Below are 26,993 nucleotides of genomic sequence, written 5' to 3' on the forward strand. Positions count from 1 at the left end.
ATAGTCACTGGAGTTTTCCTGCAAAACTTGGTCATATCCACTCATACTGCTCTGACCACCATAGCCACCTCCATAACCACCACTCAGCTGCTGGCTAGCAGGACCTCCATAACTAGACTGGTTGGACAAGCCCATTCCGCCCATCATTTGGCTACCATAGGCACCACTACTTGCCCCTGCTGTAGAATTCAAGAAGAGTTCTACATAACTGTGATCATAAGCTCCTCCACTTGTTCCTGCGGTAGAATTCAGGAAAAGCTCCACATATCTATGTTGCATATTTGCTTTATCTTTTGCCATAGCTGCCACTGCATCTTCATGGGTAGCAAATTCAACATCAGCCTCACCAGTAACTCTACCATCAGGACCAATTTCAATGTGTACTCTCATAGGATTAAGAGGTGAGAAAAAATTATAAATATCATTTTCGGTGGCTCTATAAGGTAACCCCCTCATGTGTACACAATGCCCTGTGGTGCTCTGGAAACTGGATCCACCATCTCCATATCTATGATCAGACATTCCTGAGAAACAGTAATTGAGATCTCTTCCGAATCTATCAGACCCAAAGCCATATCCGTCATTATAGCTACTATAGTCATCATAGCCTCCATAGCCTCCACCATATGCACCCCGCCTCATCCTTTCAAACCCAGCTCCTCTACCAATGCTATTATACCCTCTGCCCGTCCCTGGCCTATCATAAGGACCTGGACGCTGCATAGCCATGAGCTTTCGAGGGGGATCATAGTGGGTTCGGACTTCGGCTCTGCTACTCTTGAAGATTTCAATGTACCTGTGCCCTATCCGTTCCTTGTGTTTCTTTAAGGCTTTTTCAGCTATCTCCTGTGAAGCAAACTGCACAAAGGCCTCCCCTGTGCTCCGCCCTTGAAAGTCCACTGGCAGTGTCATCCCATTTGGCACAATTTCCAACCCTGAAAAGAACTGAACAATCTCTTCCTTGCTACAGCCAAATGGGAGTCCTCTAAGCCGGACAAAGCCATCATTAGCAGTATCAGGACTATTTGGACCCGTATGCTTCAAAACCCAATCCATTTCAACACTGTTGGATTTGAATACTTCAACATATCTGTGTCCCATGGTTTCTCTGTCCTTCTTCAAAGCCAGTTTCACTTCATCTTCCGATTCAAGTTCGACAAATGCTTCACCACTTGGTCTGCCTTCTCTGGTGTAGATGAAACGAATGCCTGATGTGCCATTCTGGATTTTGCAATCAGAGAAGAAGCGCATCACTTCATCCGCTGAGCAGGACCAGGGTAGGCCCCTGACCTTCACCACGAACCCTTCCCGGCCTTCTGTGCTCAGCATCATGGTGACTGTTGGGATTCTTAATGGCAAGCTTGGCTCAATAACAATTTCAATGTGGCTTTAAAAAAGTAAAAGACTTGTTATGGGAAAATACAATATAATAAAAGAAAAAACTTAATATGAAATTCAATCACGGTAGCATTTTAAAAATCCACATAAACTTGTTCCAAATAAACCATTCATTTGACAATTATTTACTCAGTACCTATTATGTATATATTTCTGAGTGGTAAGATTATAGGAGCGTTTGGTTTCAGAGAACTTTTTTCCCTTTTGGACATTTTTATTCTGTTTTCTGTAATGGCAATGTATTAACATCATAGAAAACAAAAAACAAAAAGCATCATTAAAAGCCAGTGAACAGCCGGGTGCCAGTGGCTTATGCCAATAATACTAATTACTCAGAAGGCTGAGATTTGAGAATTCTGGTTCAAAGCCAACCCAGGCAGGGAAGTCTATGAGACTGTTATCTCTAGGAAAAAAACTAGGAAAAAAACCACATAAAACTCAGAATTGGAGCTGTGCCTCAAGTGGCAGAGCACTAGCCTTGAGCAAAAAGGTGACAGCTACTAGCCAATAAAAAAAAGCCAGTGAACAGTCAACAAATGAAACATAGCTATACCCATTAACATAAAAATAAATAACTTCCCTACGATTAAAAATATAATGAAATATAATTGGAAAGCATACAAAACTCCTATAGTACCCATGAAAAAATCTATTTTTAATTTCATATAAAGAATGCATAATCAATACGATAAGAGAACTATTAAGGCCTAAGAAATAAATGGAAAAAGACGTTAATAGGAATTTGCATACTGAGAGGTTTTAGATGTCAGGTCCAATACCTACCTACCCATGGCAAACAGAATCTCTAAGTGCTGAAAGGCTTTATGATCCTATGGGGATACTCTGTGTCTTCACCAAATATATGAAGGCAAACATACAACTAATGGCAAAAGAAATCTGTGCAGGGTGTAAAGATAGAACAGAAGAGGACCTAATCGGTCAACTATCAATTCGAGGCAGGCATAATGGTTAAGTGAAACAAACCTGTCCAGGAATACATAAACAGATTTTAGAATTCTTACAAGCATAAAATGGGACAGGGCAAAACAAGAGATAAAGCTGGCAAGGTGGAGAACAGATCTTGAAGGCTGTATTTAATTTACTACTGCTAATGGCCTTGTATGGATTTTAAACTGGCAATGATGTCACCACAACACTTCCAGACATATCACCCAGGCAACAGTATGACACTCAAACAGAAGGGGGTCTAGGTAGAGTGAGCTAGATTTAGATTAGTTAGACCGGTTTCTTAAGAGATAAAGTAAGATATTCACTATAATAGTAAAAAAAAAAATGGGGGGGGCATGGGAATCTACATATATTTTATTTCATTTTTTAGTTTTTGCCAGTCCTGGGGCTTGGACTCAGGGCCTGAGCACTGTCCCTGGCGTCTTTTTACTCAAGGCTAGCACTCTACCACTTGAGCCACAGTGCCACTTCTGGCTTTTTCTGTTTATGTGGAGCTGAGGAATCGAACCCAGGGTTTCATGCATACTAGGCAAGTACTTTACCACTAAGCCACATTCCCAGCCTGTCTACCTATATTTTATTTGTTTTGTTTTTGTTGCCAGTCCCGTGGTGTGGACTCAGGGCCTGAGCATTGTCCCTGGCTTCTTTTTGCTCAAGGCTAGCACTCTACCTCTTGAGCCACAGTGCCACTTCCGGCTTTTTTCTATATAAGTGGTGCTGAGGAATCAAACCCAGGGCTTCATGTATATGAGGTGAGCACTTTACCACTAGGCCATATTCCCAGCCCTATCTATATTTTAAAAAGTAGGATCTGTCAGGTACCAGGGACTCATGCCTATAATCCTAACTACTCAGGAGGTTCAGATCTAAGAATCTCAGCAGTTCAAAGGCAGCCCAGGCAGAAAAGTCTATAAGACTATTATCTGCAATGAACTACTGAAAAAATTGCAGAAGTAGAGCTAAGGCTCAAGTAGTAGAGTGTTAGCCTTGAGTAAAAGCTCAGAGACAATGCCAAAGTCAAGTTCAAGCCCCCAGAGTGGCACTAAACAAGTAGAATCTTGCAGGGCACTGGTGGCTCACAGCTGTAATCCTAGATATTGAGGAGGCTGAGATGTGAGGATCATGGTTCAAAGCCAGCCCAAGCAGAAAAAGTCTATGAGACTCTTATCGCCAATAAATTACCCTCAAGCCCCCCCACCCCGCCCCGCCAAATGCTGTAGGTAGAGCTCTGACTCAAGTGGTAGAATGCTACCCTTGAATAAAGTAAAACTCTGAGACAGCACCCAGGTCCTGAGTTCAAGCCCAAGGACCAGTACCAAAAAAGTAGAATCTGTAGGACTTGATAAAAGATAGGTGAATAAAGGCTACAAATCTGAACAGTTTTCAGACTTGACAGTTAGAAATGTGGTTTAAGAAAGAATTAATCCCTATTTTTCACCCATCATGATAACATAAATTAAGTAGTGACAATAAGTCAACACTATTGAGAGTTCACAAACTTACATACTACTGCAGATGTGAAAACTATATACTATTCTAGAAAGCAATTTGGTAATATCTACCATGTTTCATGGTAATATCTACCATGGTTCGACAGTAAATTTACTTCAGGGTATGTGCCTTAAGGAGATACAAAATTCAGACTGATTTATAAAACTGTATCTTCTATGAATTTTTTTTTGCCAGTCTTGGGACTTGAACTCAGGGCCTGAGCACTGTCCTGGCTTCTTTTTGCTCAAGGCTAGCACTCTTCCACTTGAGCCACAGTGTCATTTCCAGCTTTCTCTGTCTATGTGGTGCTGAGGAATCGAACCCAGGGCTTCATGCATGTGAGGCAAGCATTCTACCACTAGGCCATATTCCCAACCCCGAATGATATTTTATTAAGGAAAGTAGAATATTACACATTAAATAAGGGTACAAAATGTTAAGTATCCTAAGATCATTTGTACTTTATAATTTGAACTATGCATAAAAACAAATGTTTACTCTTTGACCATGCTAAAATACCTTCTAAGAAAACAGGCTAACAGAGAAAACTTACAAATGTTCAATGAAGCCATTGTAATGGTAGATGCAATTTAGAAATCTAAATAGCAATCAAAAGAGAAATGGCTGAATGAATTATATCTTATCCTTAAAATAGAATGCTATACAGTCATTTTTTTTTAAAGCGATCTAAGCTCAGCACTGGTGGCTCATGCCTGTAATGCTACCTACTTAGGAGGCTGAGATTTGAAGACTGTGGTTCAAAGCCAGCCCAAGCAGGTACCTGAGATGCTTATTCCCAATAAACTACCCAAGAGCCAGAAATGGAGTTGTGGCTCAAGTGGTAGAACACCTAGCCTTGAGCAAAAAAATGCTCAGGTACAGTGTCCAGGCCCCCAAGTTCAAGCCCCAGTAACAGCATGCACATACATACACACACACAAAATCTTCTCTGACCTAGTAACATTTCCAAAGTACATTAAATGAAATAATATGCACAGTATGATTCTACTTATGACAAAATATAAACATGCATATATGTACACACAAGTGTAAAGCGAACATCAGTAAACAGACTAGTTTTTATCTTATGATGAAGGGGAGGTTGGGAGGATAAAGTGAGTTTCACTTTTTATCCTAGTTTTAATTCTTTTAGGTGTATTGAAATAAAAATTACAATTAAGAATAATAATTAGAGCCAGGTGCCACTGGCATACGCCTGTAATCCTAGGTACTCAGGAGACTGAGATCTGAAGATCCCAGTTCAAGGCCAGCCCTGGCAGAAAAGTCCTGGAAAGACTCTTATCCTTAAATAACCACTCCAAAACCGGAGGTGGAGCTGTGGTTCAATGTGGCAGAGAGCTAGCCTTGAGCAAAAGAGCTCAGGGACAGCAGCCAGGGCCTTAGTTCAAGCCCCACAAGCAAAAAAAAAAAAAAGAATAACAATTTGAAAAGTACCTCAAATGTTAACAGTGCTTATCCTGAGTGGTAGGTTTATGGCTTTTTCAATTAAAAAATTGTGCAGTTTTAATTTTCTACTGAAAGGCAAAAAAGATTTTACTTTAAAAACAAAATGTTTAGTTTCTGGGATTTGAAATTGCAACTTTATAAATATCCTCTGGTTTTGTATGTGGATGCTTTTCTGATACGGTCTAGGAATTCTGGGCTTTTTGGAAGGATGGTAAAAAGTGTACTAAATTCCATACATAAAGTCACACTGAGGACTCAATTCCAGTATTTACTAATTGCCTAACATACGCCTGATTCTGTCGTGGTTAACAGTTCTTACAAACCATCCTAAAGTCACAGTGCAGAACCTCCCAGAATGATGACGACAGTGACTTCTGCAGCACTCTGCCTTAACAGCCCAACCCCTATGCTAGGAGCCACTGTTAGGAGCGGGCTACATCTTCCGGGAGGGCCACTAGGGCTCTGTAGCTTAAAATAGGAGCCAGGATCCCATTTGTGAGTTAAAATTGTGTGTATTTATTGCGTGTGTTTTACATACACCTAAAAAAAAAACCTAACGACATAAAGTTTGGTGATGAATTACGTTTATATTTAAATTTATAGTTATTTTCATATTTTTCGAATGACCGAAATTTGACACGTAAATTGTTGCTATAAGCAGAAAAGCAAACGTTATTCAAATATTCAATCAGGCAAAAAAAAATCCAAAAAACCAACGTTTACTGGGCACTTCTGTCAGGCACGCAGCATGTGACTGTGATATAATTTACCTGGGGCCTCCCGCGATAAGTAAGCAGTAGACAAGAGTGCTTGAATGGATGGACCACCACTGGTCTCGATGTTTTCTTTAATTCAGGCAAGTAGTTTTCAAACGTTTTTCACCTTCGGTCCCTATTGGGGCCTTCGAAGAGGAGCCCAGACACAAAAATAAACAAACACACACTCAATCACGACGGTCCACCATTTCCCCACCAGACGCAGTTAAGGCGGTTTCCCGGCACTGAGGGGGGGGGCGGGTTAAAGAGGAAGGGGGAGGGGGGAAGGGAAAGCGGGGAACGAAAAAGGCGGAGGCGGCCCCTGAACCGCGCCTTGGTCTTCAGCATCACCACCCCTGGGTCCTCAGTTCCCCCCCACACACAAACCTCTCACGAAAACGGGTAATTTTCCTCTTTCTTCCCTCAAACGATTACAGCGAGACGGTTGACGACGACCAGAACTACTTCTGCTCACGTAAGCGATTGTTCACGTGAGCACCTACGTCATGTGAGATCTCAGTCACGTGAGCAGCTTTCTGCTTAAACTCGGGATCGCGGAGGTGCCACACTTCTTCCGGTATTGAAAGAGGGCGGGCCAATATGACAAAAGCAAGATCGTGATTGGCGGGTGATATACGTCTTACGTTTCTGATCATTGGTCTGTTACTGGAGATAACCTCCCAGTTGCCGGAGAAACAATGACGTCATTGTTTCATTATTTGTCAGTGATTGGTCCTCCCCTTAGGGAAAACTTAAAATTGGTTGCCCACAGAAAACTGTCCCGTGTACTCTTGGTGGCTATGAAGTTCAGCCACAGTCAGCGACTGGGCTCTGTGCTTGCCCTTTTCTCTCTGGTCCTAGTTTTCTGCGATGTCCTTAGGGTCAGGGCACTGGACAATGGCTTGGCGAGGACTCCTACCATGGGCTGGCTACACTGGGAGCGGTTCATGTGCAACCTGGACTGCCAGGAAGAGCCTGATTCCTGCATCAGGTATCCAATATTGGGTAGCTACTTCATTTTGCTTTTCCATGTGTTCGTCTGAGTGTGTATGGAGTGTTTCAACGGGAACATTTGAGCCTGAAGGAGAGCAACCTTACTGTTGCTTTGAAAAAAAATCCTCACTAGGCTCCAGTGGCTTACGCCTGTAACCCTAACTACTCAGGAGACTGAGATCTGAAGTTCGTGGTTCAAAGTCAGCCCGGGGCAGAAAAGTACGTGAGACTCTTATCCCCAGTTAAACTACTCAGAAAAAGCCGGTAGTGGCACTGTGGCTTAAGTCGTGGAGCCCTACTCTTGAGTACTAAGAGGCTCTGGGACAACGCCCAGGTCCTCAGTTCAAACCCCAGCATTGGAAAAATAAAAATAAAAAACCTCGGGGAACTGTCTTAGATCAGTAATGCCCCTCTGTATGTGTGACGATTTGGGGGTGAGAGTTTTATGCTAGAGAGTTTCTTCATTTATTATTTGTTTGATTGGTTCCATTCAGATCATTCTTGTGAGCTTCTGATCTGCCTTGGCTAGGTGCTAGCCTAGCACAAGCCCAACTGTAGAGGATAGGAAGGAAAGCCAAGGGCTAGGAATATGGCTTAGTGGTAGGGTGCTTGCGTAGCATACATAAAGCCCTGGGTTCGATTCCCTGGTGCCACATTAGCAGAAAAAGTCAGAAGTGGTGCTGTGGTTCAAGTGGTAGAGTGCTAGCCTTGAGCTGGTTCAGGGACAGTGCCAAGGCCCTGAGTTCAAGCCCCAGGACTGGCAAGAAGAGACAGACAGAGACAGGAAGACAAGTGACTAAGGCTTGTGTCATTTGTTTTTGCAGATCATTAGTGCCTTGGCTGTAACTGCAGGGAGTAAGAAAAACATTGGAGTCTGTGAGATCTCCCTCACCTCTTTGTCCTTGAGTGTGGCAGTAGGCTGGAAGATAAACCTGGGGAGACTTTACATGTCAAACAATTGAGGCTGTACTTAGCGTACCTAATCCTTGATATCCTTGTCTGGAAATTGGGATGATACCCCTTTTAACTTGGAGATATGACACAAAAAGAGCTATTTCCAATTTAACCAACATCAAAATAGCTGGAATGGAGAAGCAACTTAAGTGGTAGAGCCACAAAAATCAAACGAGTGTGTGAGCCTCTGAGTTCAAGCCCTGGTACCACTACAAAGAAAATTAGCCAACTAAATGCAAATAATTGGGGCTTAAATATGTAGCCATATGGTAGAACACTTGCCTAGCTATGTGCGGATGGCCTAAATTTAATCCCAAACACCTCAGAAAAAATGCAAATAACACTTACTTGATTGGCAAACCTAAATGACAAAGTCAGTGTTGAGTCAGGTTGTAAGGGAAATAGGTATTCTTACACACTGTTTTTGGCAACAGTAAAATCTTTCAGAAGGATCATTTGACATGTACTAAAATAAGCATATCTTTGGACTCCATAATTTAGCAGAATCTCACAGACTTTTCTGCCCAGGATGGTATTGAACTTTCATTCTCAGATCTCAGCCTCCTTACAGGCATAAGCTTTCTTCCATCAGCCACATTCCTGCCCTATTGGTTTAGAGATTTGGTGGCAGAGATATTAAGGAGGTAAGAGTGAGAAAATAATTGGAAGAACAGTTGACTTTTTTTTACCTTGTCTTTATTGTCAATACTACCACATTATTACTAGAATTTAAAAAGTTATTCAATCTCACCAGGCATCAGTGGCTCACACCTGTAATCCTAGCTACTCTAGTTACAATCTAAGAAGCATGGTTTGAAGCCAGCCCAGGCCGGAAAGTCTGTGAGACTCTTATCTCCACTTAACCATCAGGGACACAGAACTGGAGCTGTGGCTCCAGTACAGCACGAGCCTTGAACTAAAAAGCTAAGGGGAAGTGCCCAGGCACTGAATTCAAGACCCAGTACTGGTAAGAGAAAACAAAAGAAATCTCAACCTGCCTGTTATTCATTTAATGAATTGTAATGATTATTGGAATTATTCTTTTTAGTGAGCAGCTTTTCATGCAGATGGCAGATCTCATGGTCTCTGATGGCTGGAAGGATGTGGGTTATAATTACGTCTGTATAGATGACTGCTGGATGGCTCCCGAAAGAGATTCAAAAGGCCGACTTCAAGCAGACCCTCAGCGCTTTCCTGGAGGAATTCAACGCCTAGCTAATTATGTGAGTTTACAGATTTTTTTTCAATGTTGATAAATAGTTCTCGTGACACTTAGAAAATTGAATGGTTGTTAAACATTGAATTGTGAAGCTTATCAGGTGGAACTTTCATCCATCAGCATATATGTTTTGCAATAGCTCTTGAGGTCCATCTTGGAGAGGGGTTTTTGATGAAACAGCTGATTTTTTTTCTAGGAGGAAAGGGGAACTTGGTTCTTGATATGTGTGTACATATATTTTCCTACAAGCATTAGACAGCTATTTTAGAAAACAGAAGTAAAATGTTCTGGATATTGTTGATGAGAATTAGAGTCCAACATTAGCTAAATGTAATGAAGACAGATTTCATTCAGTACTATTGTAATAGGCAGAAGAAGCTCAAATCCAAATGCAACAAAAAAAAATGAGGATTTGCCGAGCGCTGGTGGCTCATGCTTGTAATCCTAGCTACTTGGGAGGCTGAGATCTGAGGATCGTGGCTTGAAGCCAGCCTGGGCAGGAAAGTCCAGGAGATTCATCTCCAGTTAACCACCAAAAAACCAGAAGTGGACCTGTGGGTCAAAAGTGGTAGAGCACTAGCCTTGAGTGAAAAAGCTTAGGGACAGCAGCCAGGCCCCGAGTTCAAGCCCCACAACCACCACTACCACCAACAAAAAGAAGTGAGGATTTTTACCCACTGAACAGATCTACTGGAGACATGAAGAAGTGACCAACACATAGCAGGATTTTGGTTTAAAGTGAGGTGTGACCTCCCTAGGACATAGTCAAGGCCTAGGTAAGAAGACTCAGAGAATCCTAAAAAAGTTTAGTTGAAGAATATTGATAAGTTTATTACTGAACAAGAGTATTTAGAATCTTATAAGAAATATTAGAACTGTTGATAACTTTCTCCTCAGTTCTGCATTGTAGCTTACATGTATAGTTTGAACTATCAGCAGAATTGAGTGGTTTGTTCCTCTGTCTATGTGTACATGTGTGCATGTGCACACACATGTGCCAGTCCCAGGGCATGAACTCAGGACCTGGACGCTGTTCCTGAGCTTTTTTTTGCACTCTACCACTTGAATCACAGCTCCATTTCTGGCTTTTTGGTAGTTCATTGGAGGTAAGAATCTCATGAACTTCCTGCCCAGGCTGGCTTCAAGTCATGATCCTCAGATCTTAGCTTTCCGAGTAGCTAGGATTTCAAGTGTGAGCCATTGGCACTCAGCTTAGAATTCGTCTTTACTACCAAAAACTAATCTGGAAAAGATGTTTGTGGAAAAATGCCCCTGATACTGGTTAAACACACTTGTCTCTGCCCTAGGCCTGGAATTCAATCTGCTACTTCTTGTTTGCCCTTCTATTGTTTGTTTGTTTTGTTTTTGTTGCCAGTCCTGGGGCATGGACTCAGAGCCTGAGCACTGTCCCTGGCTTCTTTTTGCTCAAGGCTAGCACTCTACCTCTTGAGCCATAGTGCCACTTCCTGCTTTCTTCCATATGTTGTGCTGAGGAATCAAACCTAGGGCTTCATGTATACGAGGCAAGCACTTTACCACTAGGCCATATTCCCAGCCCCTTTGCCCTTCTATTGTAATGACTTTTATCTCCTTTCAGGTCCACAGCAAAGGACTAAAGCTAGGGATTTATGCAGATGTTGGAAATAAAACCTGTGCAGGCTTCCCAGGGAGTTTTGGATACTATGACATTGATGCCAAGACCTTTGCTGACTGGGGAGTAGATCTGCTAAAATTTGATGGCTGTTACTGTGACAGTATAAACCTTTTGGCAAAGGGTAAGTTTCATTGAAGAGATTTAGCCATAAGCAAAGAGGAAAACATTGAGAACAAGGTAGCTAAGCATCAAAGAACTAATTTGAGTGTATCAGAACACTCACCTTTTCTCTTTCGATTTGTTTATTCCTTTATATGGAATCCATGCATGCCTAACCATGGCTGTGAACTTTTAGTTCCACAGGAAAGAAAGTCCATTGTTTTTTTTTAGGTCCATTGTTTATAGTAATTATATTGAGGAAAAAGTCTAGGATATCGTACAGTGAAAGAAGTACCTTCCTGCATTTCCTCAATACACACACCACCTCTGCACTGTCTACTCAGAGTCATACCAACATTTTCACAGATACTCTACACTATTGGAGCAAACACTCGCTCCTGCCACTGGTTTAAAATACAAACATGTCCTTTCAGGTAGCCTCTTAACATCTACAGTATTAGCTGGAATTTCCCTCTTTTTCCCTTATTTTACCCATTGTTTTCTCATACAGGTTATAAGCACATGTCATTGGCCCTGAACAAGACTGGAAGAAGCATTGTATACTCCTGTGAATGGCCTCTTTATATGTGGCCCCTTCATCAGGTGAGCTAGTGAGCCCAATCCAAATTTTCTGAACTTCAGAAGAAACAAGATGAGTCCCCTTCAAAGCCCAATCACATCCTCACCATCCCCACTGTTGTAATTATAGTGTAAGTTCACAACCTCAAAATAATTTTTTTATTCTTCCCTTTATTCCATCATCCATATCTTATCAGCAAAGCAATCCTACTAGAACTACCACCTCATTTATATATATATATATATAATTGTCAATCATCCCACTTCTTTACATATGTACTGCATTCCACCCATTCCTTCCAAGCCACACTCATGTCTGTGTCTCAGCCAGACTGCTCTGATAGTCTGGTCTCTCTGCTCCCACTCTCTCTGTAACCCCATCCATTTTCCAGCGTCTCTGTCCTACAATGATGACTTTCCCTCACTACACTTTTTCTGTCGATCCAAATACCATCAATCCTTTCACACTTGCTTTTTGCTTCCCTCCAGCAACCTTCTTCCCCCAAGATTTTTAAAGTGTTGGGTGGGTTCTTTTTTTTTTTGGCCAGTCCTGGGCCTGGACTCAGGGCCTGAGCACTGTCCCTGGCTTCTTCCCGCTCAAGGCTAGCACTCTGCCACTTGAGCCACAGCGCCCCTTCTGGCCGTTTTCTGTATATGTGGTGCTGGGGAATCAAACCTAGGGCCTCGTGTATCCGAGGCAGGCACTCTTGCCACTAGGCTATATCCCCAGCCCAGGGGTGGGTTCTTAACATTAGCTTTCTGTCCATTCTTTATCATATTCATGTTTAATTGCCTTCTCTGAACTCAGCTTTATTCTTTCACTTACTGTTTGTCTTCCCACTAGAGTGTCAGTAAAAGACCTTGACTTTATCATTGTATATCAAGTATGTAACAAGTGTTCAATAATTACTTGTAACATAAAGCCCTATTATTTCCTTAAAATCTCTACAGCTAGTCTCATCTGTTCTCCAGCATCTTAAACCTCATATATTGAAGCTATCCACAAACTTTTGTTTTGTTAACAAATTTTATGACTAAGATTGTATATTTGATGAAGTACTGTTGTGTTTTGCAGCTGATTTTTTGCTTTATATCATTTTAACTATTAAAAAGGAATACATGCTCATTTTAGCATGAGAACAGAGTGAATTTCAAAGAAAAATCTTATAAATCTATAATGCTAATACCTAGATAGCAATTGGTAAATTTCCAGCATGAACAGTATTAAACTCATTTTAAGTCAAGATTTTATGTTGTCTACTACTGGAGCAAACTTTTTACAATGAAATTACTTTATAAAATTTAGATTTCTCCATGGAGACTTTCAAATCTGCTAAAGAGGCTTTAATTGGAATGTCCTTTAAATTTGACTATTTTCATCTCACTAGTTAGAAAGCAAACAAGAAAGAGTCCTGTTTTTCTTCACAGCCCAATTACAAAAAAATCCGGCAGTACTGCAATCACTGGAGAAATTTTGCTGATATTTATGATTCCTGGGAAAGTATAAAGCAGATCTTGGCCTGGACAGCTTCTAATCAGGATAGAATTGTTAATGTTGCTGGACCAGGGGGTTGGAATGATCCAGACATGGTAAGGACCTGCACCCTCCTTGTTCAAGGCCCTGTGGTAGGCCTTTTTGACACCTTTTTGCTGTTCTGGAGACCTCACATATGTCCTGCTATTGAGCTACATTTACAGCATTCCTGGGAAGCTCTTTGTGAAACAACTTAGATCAAGACAATGTTGGAAAATGGCTTCTTTTTATGGGTTATGTGTGCAACTTTGTTTCATCTTGTCTTTTTGATTTCACTCTTTTCCCCAGTTAGTGATTGGCAACTTTGGCCTTAGCTGGGATCAACAAGTAACTCAGATGGCTCTCTGGGCTATCATGGCTGCTCCTTTAATCATGTCTAATGACCTGAGACAAATCAGCCCTCAAGCAAAAGCTCTACTTCAAAATAAGGATGTGATTGCTATCAACCAAGACCCCTTGGGCAAGCAGGGGTATCGCCTTAGAAAGGTATGATAAATAATGTTCTAGGGAGAAAACAGCTCAAGAACACCTCCTTCTATACAATTCAAGTGTTTATTTTGGGTGCCCAATTTACAATCCTGTCAGTGCCTCTTGTGTGCTGGTTATGCAGGCATGTACCACCATGACTTGTGTGTTATTTTGTGGTAGCTTTTTATATCCAGTAAAGTACCGAGTTTGTCTTGTAAAGACATGAGAAGGGCTGTGATTATGGCCTAGTGTTAAGAGTGCTTGCCTCATATACATGAAGCACTGGGTTCAATTCCTCAGTACCACATATATAGAAAAAGCCGCAAGTGACACTGTGGCTTAAGACTAGAGTACTAGCCTTGAGCGAAAAGAAGCCAGGGACAGTGCTCAGACCCCTAGTTCAAATCCCAGGACTGGCCAAAAAAAAGACATAATTTTCAAAAATATTTTTCCCTTGATCTTGATCAAGGCTACTAAAAGAATTACCTTATTTCCAACATATACTACCTTACAATTTTTTTTCCTACAAGAGCTTGATCTGAAAAGATTGAATGGAAGTCCAACAAGGAAGCTTTCTACAAGTTACAAAGTAATCACACATATTTATTATTATATATATATAATTTTTTTTTTTTTGGCCAGTCCTGGGCCTTGGACTCAGAGCCTGAGCACTCTCCCTGGTTTCTTTTTGCTCAAGGCTAGCACTCTGCCACTTGAACCACAGCTCCACTTCTGGCCGTTTTCTATATATGTGGTGCTAGGGAATCGAACGCAGGGCTTCATGTATATAAGGCAGGCACTCTTGCCACTAGGCCATATTCCCAGCCCCAGTATTAATATATATATATATATAAATATATATATATATATATTTTTTTTTGCATTTTCAGGAAAAAGAAGTTGAAGTGTGGGAACGACCTCTCTCCAACATAGCCTGGGCTATAGCTCTGAGAAACCTGAAGGAAATTGGTGGACCTCTTTCTTATACCACATCACTTGTTTCCCTAGGTAAAGGTGTGGCCTGCAGCCCTGGTTGCTTCATTACACAGCTCCTCCCTATAAAAAAGGATCATGGGTTCTATGGATGGACTTCTAGTTTTAAAACACAAATAAATCCCACAGGCACAGTTTTGCTGAAGCTAGAAGCCATTAGTCCAAATTGAAAAGCTTAATACTTTGAAATCTTTTTTTTCCAGTGATTAATTCCTGTCTGATCCTTTGTATTTCCACTATAAAAATCACTACTAAATTTCCCCAAGTTAGAAAATGATGGATTAGGGAAGCCTGTGCTATTTAGCTTTTTAAGCATCTGGGAGCTTTATTTCTTGCCTTGATGGTTTCTAATTCCTTTGTTGACTTAGATTATCTTCTTAGATTTCAGTCTTTGGATTTCCGATAGTCAGCGTATAGTGTCTCTGTATATTATACAAAGTTGTAAGAATCATGTCAAGAGTTATATTTTTGTTTCATTGTATCCATTATCCAGAATTAAATTATTAAGCATAATTGGGGTTTTGGAATTTTTAGTTTTGTTTGTGCAGTTTCTAGGCAGTGCTCATTCATAGTTGTTAAATCATGATAAATGATCTTGCCTTAATCTTTGGTGATACTTTTTAAGTGTTTATTTCATCTGCTTAGATACTATTGTTTAGGCTGACTGGATATGGAAATCATGAATAAAAACATTTTCTTTCATTATAAAAACAAGTTTGAGGAAAAGGCTACTAAAGAAAGCTATAATTTATTGTGCTAAGCTATAAAATAAATGCTTAAAATGTATTTTAACCATCCCAACCCTAAAGGTGTCTATCCACCAAGTCAAGATTTAAACCCAGGTGCTGGGGATATGGCCTAGTGGCAAGAGCGCTTGCCTCGTATACATGAGGCCCTCGGTTCGATTCCCCAGCACCACATATACAGAAAATGGCCAGAAGTGGTGCTGCAGCTCAAGTGGCAGAGTGCTAGCCTTGAGCAAAAAGAAGCCAGGGACAGTGCTCAGGCCCTGAGTCCAAGCCCCAGGACTGGCCAAAAAAAAAAAAATTTAAACCCAAGCTACTGCTACGCTTCTGCTTAACTGGCACTTGGATGACTCAGAATTAGTGAAGAAAATGAAATCATGTCAGGCACCATTAGCTCAAGTTATGAAGCCAGCCTGGGCAGAAAAGCACAGAGACTCCATTTCCATCTAGCCAATAAAAAGCAGGGCTGGAGGCATGGCTCAAGTGGTAGGACAGACCAGCAATCAAGCAAGCCAGCCAAGCAAGGATGAGGCCCCAGTACCAATTTAATAAAATAAAATCGGCTTTATTAGCTGGAACAAAAATTTTCCAGGTGAGACTAACCTTGAAACTCAGATTTCTGGGTTTGTAATGTATTCCTAACAAATGTAGGTTGTTTAACTTTTTCAAATGATAGCTGATACACAAGAATACAAGATACCCCCTGCACTTTAGGTAATTGTTCTCACAGATTGCTACTATGAGGTGTGGTACCCAAACTGGGGTACTCAAGGCAGGGGAATTCCTGATATTCTAGATCTGCTTTTCCAACAAATCTGTACCCAAAGCTTCCTTTATGTAAGAAAACACCCTTCTTCCACCTGACCCAAAAGTATGTTAAACTCCCAGCCTCATGCTTTTTTGCTCACAAGCAGTGCTCTATCACTTGAACTACGCCTTAATTTCTGACTTTGCTGGTTAACTAGAGATTAGTTTCATAGAATTATATGCCTTTACTGGCTACAAACTGTGATTCTCAGACCTCAGCATACTGAGTAGCTAAGGATCTGAGTGTTGGGCCACCACTGTACTCAATGTGCGTACACCACTGTCCCAGCCAAAACACAAAAGTGAAGCCAGGCATTGGTGGATCATGCCTGTAGTCCTAGCTACTTGGGAGGCTGAGATTTGAGGATTGCGATTCAAAGCCAGCCCAGGCAGGAAAACCCATGAGACATCCCTAATTAACCACTGAAAGGCTAGAAGTGAATCTGTGGCTCAAGTGGTAGTGCAGTAGCCTTGAGCACAAAAATTCAGGGAAAGTGCATAGGTGAAGCTCAAGCCCAAACAATGGCAAATAAAACCCCACAAAAATGTATGTAGGAATCATTTTATCTACAGTTACAAATTTTCATAAAAGAAATATCCAACTGACAAATGGAATAAAACTGCTAGCCACAGATTTATCCAGGTTTTGCTGCTAAATAGAGATCTGAACACCAGTAAGACCAGTAAGGATAAGAGGAAAAGGATGAAATATTACTGGTTAATATTTCTTAGAATGCTTAACACAGTGAATTATGTTCTTTGCAATTCTAGTAACATGTGTATGATAAATGCTTAAGGGGGTATACTGAAGACTGGTACAATAGGGTATATTATACCTAGAGAATAGGGCCAAAACTCCTGAGATATCTAATATGATGCCTTAAGTACCAAAGGTATGAGATTATTCACCTTTTAATGAACTTATAGTCTCTTTGGATGTTACTGCCCTGCTATTACCCTAGAACCTCAGTCTCTATGTAATCATTTTGATAACCAGCATCATTTACTTCTTATTTTCTATTTTGTGGTTCTGGGAATGTAATTCAAAATGAAATTTTCAACTGCTTGAGCAGGGCTAAAGCCCTTTTGTCAGATCTAGATTCCCAAGTAGCTGTAATTTCAGGTGAACCATCATTCCTGGCTAATTTGCTTAACACCAAAAGGGGATCCCCCGCCCAAACATCTAATCTAAACTTAGCCATTTACATCCAGTAAAGTACAGTGATAAGAAACATGAAACACAAAACCAAGGAGAATTTTTTGATGATTATTCCCTCCCAAAAGACCAAATGCAACCAAATGAAGTGAATTTGACCTCATGGTTTTATTGTCTTCATAACAAAGGTTGGAATGGCCTCATTATACTATCTTCATAAAAAGTTGGAGCTTAGAACTGGATGACTTGCCCCTGTAACAGAATAGGAAAAAAGTTGTTTTACAAAGTACCATCATTGTGTCAAGAACATTATTTCTAAGGAGACCAGCATACAAGTCTGCTTATTGCCCCTTTCCTTTAGAAAGCTCACACCAAAAGCTTTAGGCTGAAATATATATATATATATATATATTTGGCCAGTCCTGGGGCTTGGACTCAGGGCCTGAGCACTGTCCCTGGCTTCTTTTTTTGCTCAAGGCTAGCACTCTGCCACCTGAGCCACAGCGCCACTTCTGGCCATTTTTTTTGTATATGTGGTGCTGGGGAATTGAACCCAGGGCCTCATGTATATGAGGCAAGCACTCTTGCCACTAGGCCATCTCCCCAGTCCCTAGGCTGAAATATTTTAGGCATCACATTTGTGTGCAATTTTAGATCTTCAGTTTAAGGATGCAAATAGTCCCATAAATTTTTGAAAAACTACAAAATCAGGCCCCAAGCACTCAGTAAACGGGTTATGTAGCCCATACTTTCACTTATGTATACTCATGTTTTAGAAAACCCAAATAGAAATCTACACTGCTCCAAATTAAAGCATAAAGTTGTTATTGTAAAGAACATACCTTCCTCTTTTTATCTCCGCCTAGTTCAAAATGTTTGCATCTCTTAATAGCTAGCATTCTCTTAGATCTGCAGTTGGGCTCAACACATTCAAGCCTCAGCACAATCTTCTTTGTAGTCTTAGCCTGAAAAAAAATTCACAAATGACCTACAATTGTGCCTTGAACTTAACTAGATCACTTAACTCAAAGACACACTATCCACTAATCAACTTTTTAAGCCCACCTCTTTAGCCAAAGTTCTGCTGCTGCTCTGTAGTTACCAGAACCTGTCTAAAAGTTAAACCAGGTATGGCAATACACACCTGCCTAAACTACATAGTAAGATCTTCTATCAAAGCCAAAACCTAGCCAGAGAGCCATTATATAGAATTCAGGAGACCAGTGGAAGGACTAAATGGGTACTCTAAGGGAAGAACTTTTTAGATGTATTTTTAACTAGTGAACTATACCTTCAGCAGTTCAAAAGAAATTTTTACTACAACCAAGGCTGGTGGATTCAGACATGATGACAACAGGACAAGTAAAAGGATATACCAGTGCTTCGCTTTTTACCTCTTTGGAAACTTAAGAATAGAAAATGAAAATACTGAGGTGGTTCAGTTGTTGACCTCAGAGCTGGGCAACGCTTCCAAGTCCACTGCCTAGCTGGGCCTACATTGCTGCAACTAATTCTATCACGAAGTATAGTACAACAGATGACAAATGTAAGATTACAATCAACTAGGATGTCAATTAGTAACCACCACTAACTTTTTTCCGGAAAATCGGCTTAGTCTGACCTCCATAGCCACTCTGCTTCCGGTCATAACGACGCTTTCCTGGGGGGGAGGGGAAGGAAAATTTTTTGTAATATGGCAAAGATCACAAACAGAATGAAGTAAACACAATAATGAAACTTGAAACACTGAGAAATAGCGCAGGGAGAGTAAATAGAAGAAAGTGAAATTGAAATATATTGTAAACTCACTCGCATGGAAATGTAGCAATGAAATCTCTTCCCCCATAATACAAACTAGTTTTTAAAAAGACCACCAATCACATCAGGCACTTAGAAAAACCTTGTGGTGTTTATCTCGGGCTTTCATGCATTAATATTGTTGCAGCAGGGGGCAGGTATGGAACATAGGTCAAAATCAACTGAGCTCAGAGTGGTGGTGGAGTGTAATACCAGCACTTGGGAGGCTGAGGGCAGCCTGGGCTAGTAGAGATCCTGTCATTCCTGGCTCCCTTCCCCCCAAACCCTATCGCAAGTCAAACAAATTACATAGTAATCTTACCTTGGGCATACAGAGAATCCTTGCCCTTTTTGTACTGTGTTACTTTGTGAGGTTGGTGCTTGCCACACTTCTTACAGAAAGTACGGCGGGTTTTAGGAACGTTAACCTAGTAAACATTCAAAACGTGCAGTTAATGGAACACAATGCCTTTCCGGACGTAGCTGAAGTTGAGGAATACTACAGTCCCACAGTCTATCTGGATCCCCACACCGCTTCAAACAATGCGACCTCCGATCAAACCCACGGAATGAAAGGCCTTATAAGCCCCACCCACGGCTCACTTACCCCACTTCAATTCCTCGCCCCGGAGCCGGGTTTTTTCCAGGCTCCCTCCCGCCACTTTGGGATATCTTTGGTACATCGGGGCCGCACACGAGGCCAGCTTAACGGGACAATACCAACCCGAGAGTACCGTGGTAGAGGGAATGAGGATTAAGATGGATGTTACAGAACCCCAACCAAGACCCTACCATGATGACAGGAAGCCTGCAGCAGCGCCAAAAGAAAGAAGCCGGGCTGAAAACGGAAGTATATAAGAGCTTCCGGGCCGCACTTCCTCCGGAGTCGGAAGGAGCAACCATAGAGTCTAAGGTTCTTTGTGCAGCGCCACCTAGCAGTTCAGAAGATTCGACCGAGAGGTGCGCTAGCTTCCACCAGGTTGTTACATCTCACTCTATGTCCTCTCTCTCCTCCAGCCATACAGCTGTTCCTTACTTCATAACTTTTGCCAGCTGCCACAGTATCGATAAGGGGAGGGAAAAATGCCCTTCCTAGAATTTCTGGCCACCCTGTACCCGAGAAATTATATTTGTGTCACGGATAGAGGCTCCTTATCTGCATTTCTTTCCTGAGCTGCTTCAAGGTTTCTGAGAACATCTTTCTATCTTTCGCCAAGAGCTGCTGGTTTAGTGAAGGCCGGGTGGGAGCAACTTGTTCCAGTTCATCTATCACGTGCTTGGCTAATTGGTATGCTTAACAAGTGTTTATTGAATGCCTATTCCGTGTCAAGTACTTGCTAGAGGAGGGACACAGTAATCTAGTATGATCATGATGTTCAATAATGGGCATGAGTCCTATGAATAAAAGGAACTAGAGCAACACTGCACGCTGAGCGTGCATGTGTGGGAGTGGGGTGGGTGGATACTGAAGCTTGAACCCTGGCCCTGTGCTTTGTACCTTAGCTTTTTCCACTCAAGACTAGCGCTCCATCACTTGAGCCACAGATCCACTTCTGGCTTTTTGATGGCTAGTTGGAGATAAGAGTCTCATGAACTTTCCTGTCAGGACTGACTTCAAACCTCCATCTTCAGATCTTAGCCTCCTGAGTACCTAGGATTACAAACATGAGCCACCAGTGTCCAGCTCAAAGCAACATTTTTTTTTAGCTGAAGGAGTAAGTTGGCTGATCTTGGTTATGAAAAATGATGATAAAATTGTCTACTTATGCTATAAGGGCCAAGAGTGTGACTCAGTAGCTGTTCCCTTCCCTGTGTACCTGACAGCAGACATGTATTAGGTCTCAAGTCAGTCTAATAGAGGCCAGGTGATGGAACATGCCTGCAAATCTAGCTACTCCGAAGTCTAAGATAAGGAGGATCATGGTCTGAGACTGTCCAGGGCAAAAGTGGAACTATCTAAAGAAAAAAAAGCAAGCAAAATGGCTGGGGCATGGCCCTTAGATTCATCTGCCCATGCTGGATTCAAACAGATCTCAGTCTTTTGAGTAGCTAGGATTACAGGTGTGACCCATCAATACCTGACAAAAGTTCTGTATTTTAAATATCAACTCACTCAAGTCAGTACCTGCTATGCCCCGGTTATTTTTCAGGAAATAAGAGAACACACAGTGACATATTAAAGAGTATCTGTGCCAGGGGCCATAGCTCTGATGATAGAGCACCTATCTAACAAGTAGGAATAAGTAAGTAAGTAATAACAATCCAGCAGAGAAAGATTGAAGTGTTGAACTTCAAAATGAATTGTCCCATACAATCCACACTATAATTCTAGGAAGTAAAGGATACTATTATTCCCATTACACCGGTAAAGATATTGAGAGTGTGGGATGTGAAATACTGTCCTAATGTCAACAGTATTTAGTGGATTCAGGATGCAGAGCCAAGTAATCTGACTCCAAACCTGGGTTCCTTTATTATTATATACTACACTGGTATTGTAGCCTGCTAATTATAATAGCTAACAATTATGGAGCACTATGTTAGGTATTGTTGTAGCCACCTTATATGTAACCTCTTTTAACCCTGACAACACCCAGAATGCATGTATCATTTTATTCCTATTTACTAAGGAAGGAAATGGAGGCAACAGGGGCTCTGAATTTAAATAACCACAGAAGAGGAGGCAGGTAGATTAAAAGATAAGGAACTTGAAATCCTGAAGCATAAGTCTAGAACATAAGGTCTAGACTCTCTAATCACCCTCTTTGTTGTTAGATGGTCTTTTGAATAAGATAATTACATCCATACACATGGCTTGTGAAAGTATTTTTATATTTTTAATTTTACCCCAATACTGCTGGCCTGAAGTTCCCTGCATTTTCCTCTCTGCAGACATTTAAAGCAATATGACTGACTTTTAGAAAGTTTCTAAAGGGGAGCTGGGACTGTGGCTTAGCGGTAGAGTGCTTGCCTCGCATGCATGAAGCCCTGGGTTCTTTTCCTCAGCACCACATAAACAGAAAAAAGATGGGAGTAGCACTGTGGCTCAAGTGGTAGAGTGCTAGCCTTGAGCAAACGGAAGCCAGGGACAGTGCTCAGGCCCTGAGTTCAAGCTCTAGGACTGGCAAAAAAGAGAGAAAGTTTCTAAAGGCTAATTATTATCGTTGTCATTAGAGGTACAGAGATTTGAGTAACAACTTCACATTACTTAGCTTGCTTGCAAGGTTGGTGTTCTACACTTTAAGCCATGTCTCCAGACCTATTTTCTTTTTGTGGGGTGTTTTTTTTTGCCAGTCCTGGGGCTTGGACTCAGGGTCTGAGCACTGTCCCTGGCTTCTTTTTGCTCAAGGCTAGCACTCTACCACTTGAGTCACAGTGCCACTTCTGGCCTTTTCTATATATGTGGTTCTGAGGAATCAAACCTAGAGCTTCACGTATACAAGGCAAACACTCTTGCCACTAGGCCATAATCCCAGCCCTCCAGCCCTATTTTCTTGCTGATTATTGTGGAGATGGAGTCTAGCAGACTTTTCTGCCTGGGCTGGCCTGAAACTGAGATCCTCTAAAATCTCAGCCTTCTAAGTAGCTAGGATTATAGACATGAGTCATTAGCTCCTGACTATTTTTCTTATTTATTTATTTTTATTTAGCTGGTCCTAAGGCTTGAACTCAGGGCCTGTGCACTGTCCCTGAGCCTCCTTGTGCTCTAGGCTAGTGCTCTACCACTTTGAGTTCCAGGCCCACTTCTGGGTTTTTCTGAGTAGTTTATTAGATATAAGAGTCTCATGAACTTTTCTGCCTGGGCTGGCTTCAAACCACAATCCTCACATCTCATACTCATGAGTAAGTAAGATTACAGGTGTAAACCGCTGCTGCCTAGCAGACTGGGTTTGTTTTTTTTTTAAAGTTAGTAACATGGAAATATGAAGACAATAAATATAACCCCTCTTCATCTAACCAGATTTTTCCTAGAGCTTCCCATATGATATGACATAGAAGTTTTGTTTAAAATATAAAATAATTGACAACACTGACTATCTTTAACATATACAATGTACTTATTTATAACATTCTGTGATTACCATTGTCAAATTAATAAGCACATCAATCAGCACTCATAGTTACTGTTTTGTATGTATCTGTGATGAGGACACATATTTGTTCTAACAGATCTCAACTAAACAATACAGTATTATTAACTATAGCCACTGTGCTGTACTTTAGATTTACAGAACTTATTTATCTTTATAGCTCAAAACCTGTGTATCAATGCTGGTCTCTGTTTTGGATGGGCCCTTGCTCATTAGTTTATCCTAAAATGAGGCACTCAGAATTTAACAGTAGGACTCTAGGTGTGGCCTGGCCTAGCAGAGTATATGGCAAATTCACAATCTTATATCTAAATATTTTACTTCTATAAAAAAAAGCCTGACAATCACTTTGGCTTTTCTGTCAGCTGTGTTATGATATGACATTTCTTTTGATTTGTACAAGCAAAGCTCCCAGAGCCATTCCTAAAAATGTTATTGCTACCCTATTTTCACCTGGAGCCATTCGATGGTACAGCATCCTTACCCCTGACAAAATATTCTCCTGAATTTGGCTTTTCACATCAGATGATTAGGATCTTTGGGGCATAATTGCCCACTTTTGTCATCCAGGCCAGCACACCTTGCACTACTTACAGTTTAACTAGGTTACTTCCTCAGGGATCATTAATAGAACTGCTGAACAGGTAGCAACAAAACAGGAAGTCACATTATATTAGGAATCTTTAGAGATGATATGTCATTTGTTTGTACAATTTGGTTATGGTCCTATAAATGGGGATGAATGTGCTAGAGAAGACAGCATGGGCAGAGGGTGACGAATGTACTTTAATTAAATTGATTGTGTCTAAATTGTTTTATGATCCTGCTTTTCCTTCTACTTTTTATGTTTTTAGTGGATTTGATCATGCTAGTTTCAAATATATATATATGTGTGTGTTCATATGTCCATTGTATACATATATACGCATATGTGTGTATTTGTGTGCTCTACTGAGTTTATCCCTGTTATCATCTCCCACTCTCCATTCCAGCTGGTCCCCTCCTCAGTTATTTTTTGCTTTAGTTATCTTTTTGCCCAGGGTCAGCTTCAGGCGTCATTCTCTCAAATCCTCTTCTTATCTATACTTCCCCATTATTGGAATGGCACCAGGCTTTAGGTTTGAGATAGGGATCTCAGATAATTTTTTAGCCTCTAGATAGGAGCTTCCGAATACCAAAGGGTGGACTTACAGGTTTGAGCTACCACACCCTTTTATTTTATTTTAAAACAAGGTCTCACTATGCATCCCAAACTGGCCGTGAACTCTCAATCTTCCTGCCTTGGCCTCTTGAATGTGAAATTACAGGTGCATGCCACTCTGTCTGGCTCCTGATATTGAATCTTTATTTTCTTGTCAGTCTTAGGGCTTGAACTCAGGGCCTAGGCACTGTCTTTTGCTCAAGCCTAGCACAATACCACTTGAGATACAGCGCCGCTTCCAGCTTTTTCTGTGTATGTGGTACTGAGGAATTGAACCCAGGGTTTCATGCATGCAAAAGCAAACACTCTACAACTAAGCCACATTCCCAGCCCCTGAAATTGAATCTTAAATGGAGAAAAACAGCATTCACAGAAAACAGGGAAAGGCACATGACTGTGTGGGCTTGCATTTTGGCATTTTTATCTGTAGAAAAAAATACTTTCTTAGAAAATGACTCAGCAGGGGAAGTCTTACCTCCACCTCTGTCAGGCAGTGTACTTAGGTGTCCCTGTACGAATACTGTCGGTCCTTCAAGTTTAAATGCGCAGTTCTGTGTCTCCTCCAACTTAGTGGGTAGGAGACTCAGAACTCTTTTTTTTTTGTCAGTCCTGGGGCTTGAACTCAGTGCCTGGGCACTGTCCCTGAGCTTCTTTTGCTCAAGGCTAGCACTCTACCACTTGAGCTATAGCAGCACTTCTGACTTTTTCTGTTTATGTGGTACTGAACCTAGGGCTTCATGCATGCTAGCAAAGTACTTTACTGCTAAGCCATTCCCAGCTCTCAAAATAAACTTTCCTTAGGCAATCCCTTCATTCACTCTCTAGCAGCTTGGGCATCTTTCCTCTTTCCTTTACATTTTTTTATATATGCTGACCATGCCAACAGTCCTTTAGGTATGTTTTCCCTTTCTCTTGGAGAAGGTATGCTGACAACCTGTCTACTCACCTAGCTTTGTTCAGTCTCAATACCTCCAGCAATGCAAAGAATGGTTCTTTCAGAACTAGACCCAAGATAGTTGTGTGAGGTCCCAAGCAAATGAAGGGCGGAGACAGTTGGGGGAGGGGGGTGGGAGATAGGGACAGCAGCAAGGAACCAGATACCATATTGCTAAGAAGAAGAAAAAAAGACATTGGTTTAAGTCAGGAAACAAAAAAGGGGAACTGAGTGGCTATGAAAGGGTGGGGTTTGCTCAGACTGTTCTTCCTCTCTGGACTGTAAGACTATGTCTCCAGGGCCAGTGTCTTCCGAGATCAAGTCCCAATTTCCAAGTTCTGGCATCTCAATGCATCTGGAAAGCTACCTGAATTAATTCAGGACGAGGTGGGTCTGGGGAAGACAGGTGCTGGGCATCAGCAGCAAGAACTTTTCTTGGGGACCATCCACCTTGCAAAGGGCATGGTGAAAGCATGTCTGGTGCTGCCTATATTCTGGCAGAGAAGGATGATTGGGGGTGGGAATATCATCCGCATAGGTGATTGGAGGGGCTGTAAGGGGCTGTAAGAGAAGGGGTGTGGGGGAAACTAGAAGAGAAAAAATGACCTGAGGTGACCATCTGAACATGTAGCAAATGTTCGAAAGGGACCTCTGCAAAACTTGGTGGAAAAGAAATATTGCAGGTGGCAAGAGGATAAATCCTTTGGTCTAATATTGCCTCAAGACTCAAAATGTGTACTTGTAACAGTGAGGCCCTTAGAAGAAGGAATTCTAGAAGGTCACTTATCTGAGCAAGCAGTAAAAGCTCACATGCCACAAAAGGCAATGTGAAGCTGGGAAAGACCCTGGCTAGACCACAGTGTAAGCTAACTGCCCTGGTATGCATCAGGCAAAATATTGCTGGGATCACAGTGGCCTTGTTGGATAGATTGTGTGGAGTCTGTGCTAACCTTGTGGTAATAGTGGGTAAGAGACTGAGCCAAAAGAAAGCAGTCTCCGCCTCAGCCCAGACAGTGTGGCCAACCCCTGAGGTGGTGGTGAAGGTTTCTCTTCTTGCTGCTGCCTACCATGTATATGGTTAGCTTTTCTCATTATTATTTCTCCTCTCTTGTTTTTCCTTCTCCCTGTTCCTTCTGTCTTCCTCTTCCTTTTGCTACTGGCATCCCCTCTTCTTCACACCTTCCTTTTTAACATTGCCCAATCCTCTAACAGAATTAACACATAACAAATAGTTTTGAATTGCATTTAATTTTTCTTGCCACTTTCTCCTCTGAGTCTTTTCCCATTTCTCTTTCCTCTTCTAACTTACCTAGTACCTTTCCCATAGGGTTATTGTAAACAGTTGATGTATAAATCACTGGCCTTGGCAATAGTAAGAATTATCTATACCTCAGTATTTATTATTTTCATTGAACCTAAGACCTGCCAGTGTCCCAATAAGGCCTACCTAGAGCAACTGCTGTGACATTTAAACTAAAATGAAAGGGTCTGCTGGCCCCTCAAGACATTCTTGTATGAGTTGCCAAATCTCCACCTGACATCCTAATTTCCCTGCTGCTTTTCAAAGCTGAAAGCCTATCCATGCCATACATTTCAGAAACAAGACAGCATCAAAGCCAAGAGGCAAAAGAAAGGTTCACATGCTCAGGGATTGCACTCTTTGCTGTTAGTGGAGTATTCATTCTGTT

The 26,993-nt window shown here is 41.4% G+C and overlaps 4 protein-coding genes across 5 annotated transcripts in view; 2 read left to right on the forward strand and 2 right to left on the reverse strand.

Annotated features, from left to right (window-relative positions):
• Window positions 1–6,569, reverse strand: part of Hnrnph2 (heterogeneous nuclear ribonucleoprotein H2) — a 7,894-nt gene extending 1,325 nt beyond the window's left edge. Inside the window, exons 1-3 of the mRNA XM_048336235.1 lie at window positions 6,468–6,569; window positions 6,096–6,226; window positions 1–1,387 (exon numbers count right to left, since the gene is read on the reverse strand). Coding sequence (XP_048192192.1) covers window positions 1–1,332 — 1,332 coding nt within the window. The 5' untranslated portion in view covers window positions 1,333–1,387; window positions 6,096–6,226; window positions 6,468–6,569. The remainder of the gene's footprint in view (window positions 1,388–6,095; window positions 6,227–6,467) is intronic.
• Window positions 6,570–6,826: 257 nt separating this feature from the next.
• Gla (galactosidase alpha) lies at window positions 6,827–15,365 on the forward strand. The gene is made up of 7 exons (XM_048336606.1): window positions 6,827–7,071; window positions 9,076–9,250; window positions 10,844–11,021; window positions 11,511–11,602; window positions 13,007–13,168; window positions 13,401–13,598; window positions 14,471–15,365. The coding sequence occupies exons 1-7, from the start codon at window positions 6,881–6,883 to the stop codon at window positions 14,741–14,743; spliced, it is 1,269 nt and encodes a 422-aa protein (XP_048192563.1). The 5' UTR covers window positions 6,827–6,880; the 3' UTR covers window positions 14,744–15,365.
• A 2,066-nt stretch (window positions 15,366–17,431) lies between these two features.
• Window positions 17,432–19,913, reverse strand: Rpl36a (ribosomal protein L36a). Of its 2 annotated transcripts, none has more exons than XM_048335969.1 (5): window positions 19,872–19,913; window positions 19,402–19,507; window positions 18,875–18,942; window positions 18,132–18,247; window positions 17,432–17,534 (listed from the first exon to the last, which is right to left on the reverse strand). In XM_048335969.1, the coding sequence occupies exons 1-5, from the start codon at window positions 19,872–19,874 to the stop codon at window positions 17,486–17,488; spliced, it is 342 nt and encodes a 113-aa protein (XP_048191926.1). In that variant the 5' UTR covers window positions 19,875–19,913; the 3' UTR covers window positions 17,432–17,485. The 2 variants fall into 2 exon arrangements, with proteins under 2 accessions (XP_048191926.1, XP_048191927.1); XM_048335970.1 differs by having other exon boundaries at window positions 18,125–18,247.
• A 5,584-nt stretch (window positions 19,914–25,497) lies between these two features.
• Btk (Bruton tyrosine kinase) overlaps window positions 25,498–26,993 on the forward strand; it is a 41,552-nt gene continuing 40,056 nt past the window's right edge. Inside the window, exon 1 of the mRNA XM_048336102.1 lies at window positions 25,498–25,692. The gene's annotated coding sequence lies outside the window, so the exon portion shown is untranslated. The remainder of the gene's footprint in view (window positions 25,693–26,993) is intronic.

This window comes from Perognathus longimembris, chromosome 28, assembly GCF_023159225.1.
Source record: "Perognathus longimembris pacificus isolate PPM17 chromosome 28, ASM2315922v1, whole genome shotgun sequence".
NCBI lineage: Eukaryota > Metazoa > Chordata > Mammalia > Rodentia > Heteromyidae > Perognathus > Perognathus longimembris.

Bases quoted from the DNA above. Each gene is read 5' to 3' on its own strand.
- Rpl36a (XM_048335969.1), bottom strand. The intron at 18,943-19,401 runs GTAAGATTACTA...CCTCCCCCCCAG, and splicing joins GGATTCTCTGTATGCCCAAG to GAAAGCGTCGTTATGACCGG. The intron at 17,535-18,131 runs GAGGAAGGTATG...ATTCTGTTACAG, and splicing joins GAACTAGGCGGAGATAAAAA to GGGCAAGTCATCCAGTTCTA.
- Gla (XM_048336606.1), top strand. From the start codon at position 6,881: ATGAAGTTCAGCCACAGTCAGCGACTGGGCTCTGTGCTTGCCCTTTTC. The intron at 7,072-9,075 runs GTATCCAATATT...TATTCTTTTTAG, and splicing joins GAGCCTGATTCCTGCATCAG to TGAGCAGCTTTTCATGCAGA. The intron at 13,169-13,400 runs GTAAGGACCTGC...TCTTTTCCCCAG, and splicing joins GTTGGAATGATCCAGACATG to TTAGTGATTGGCAACTTTGG.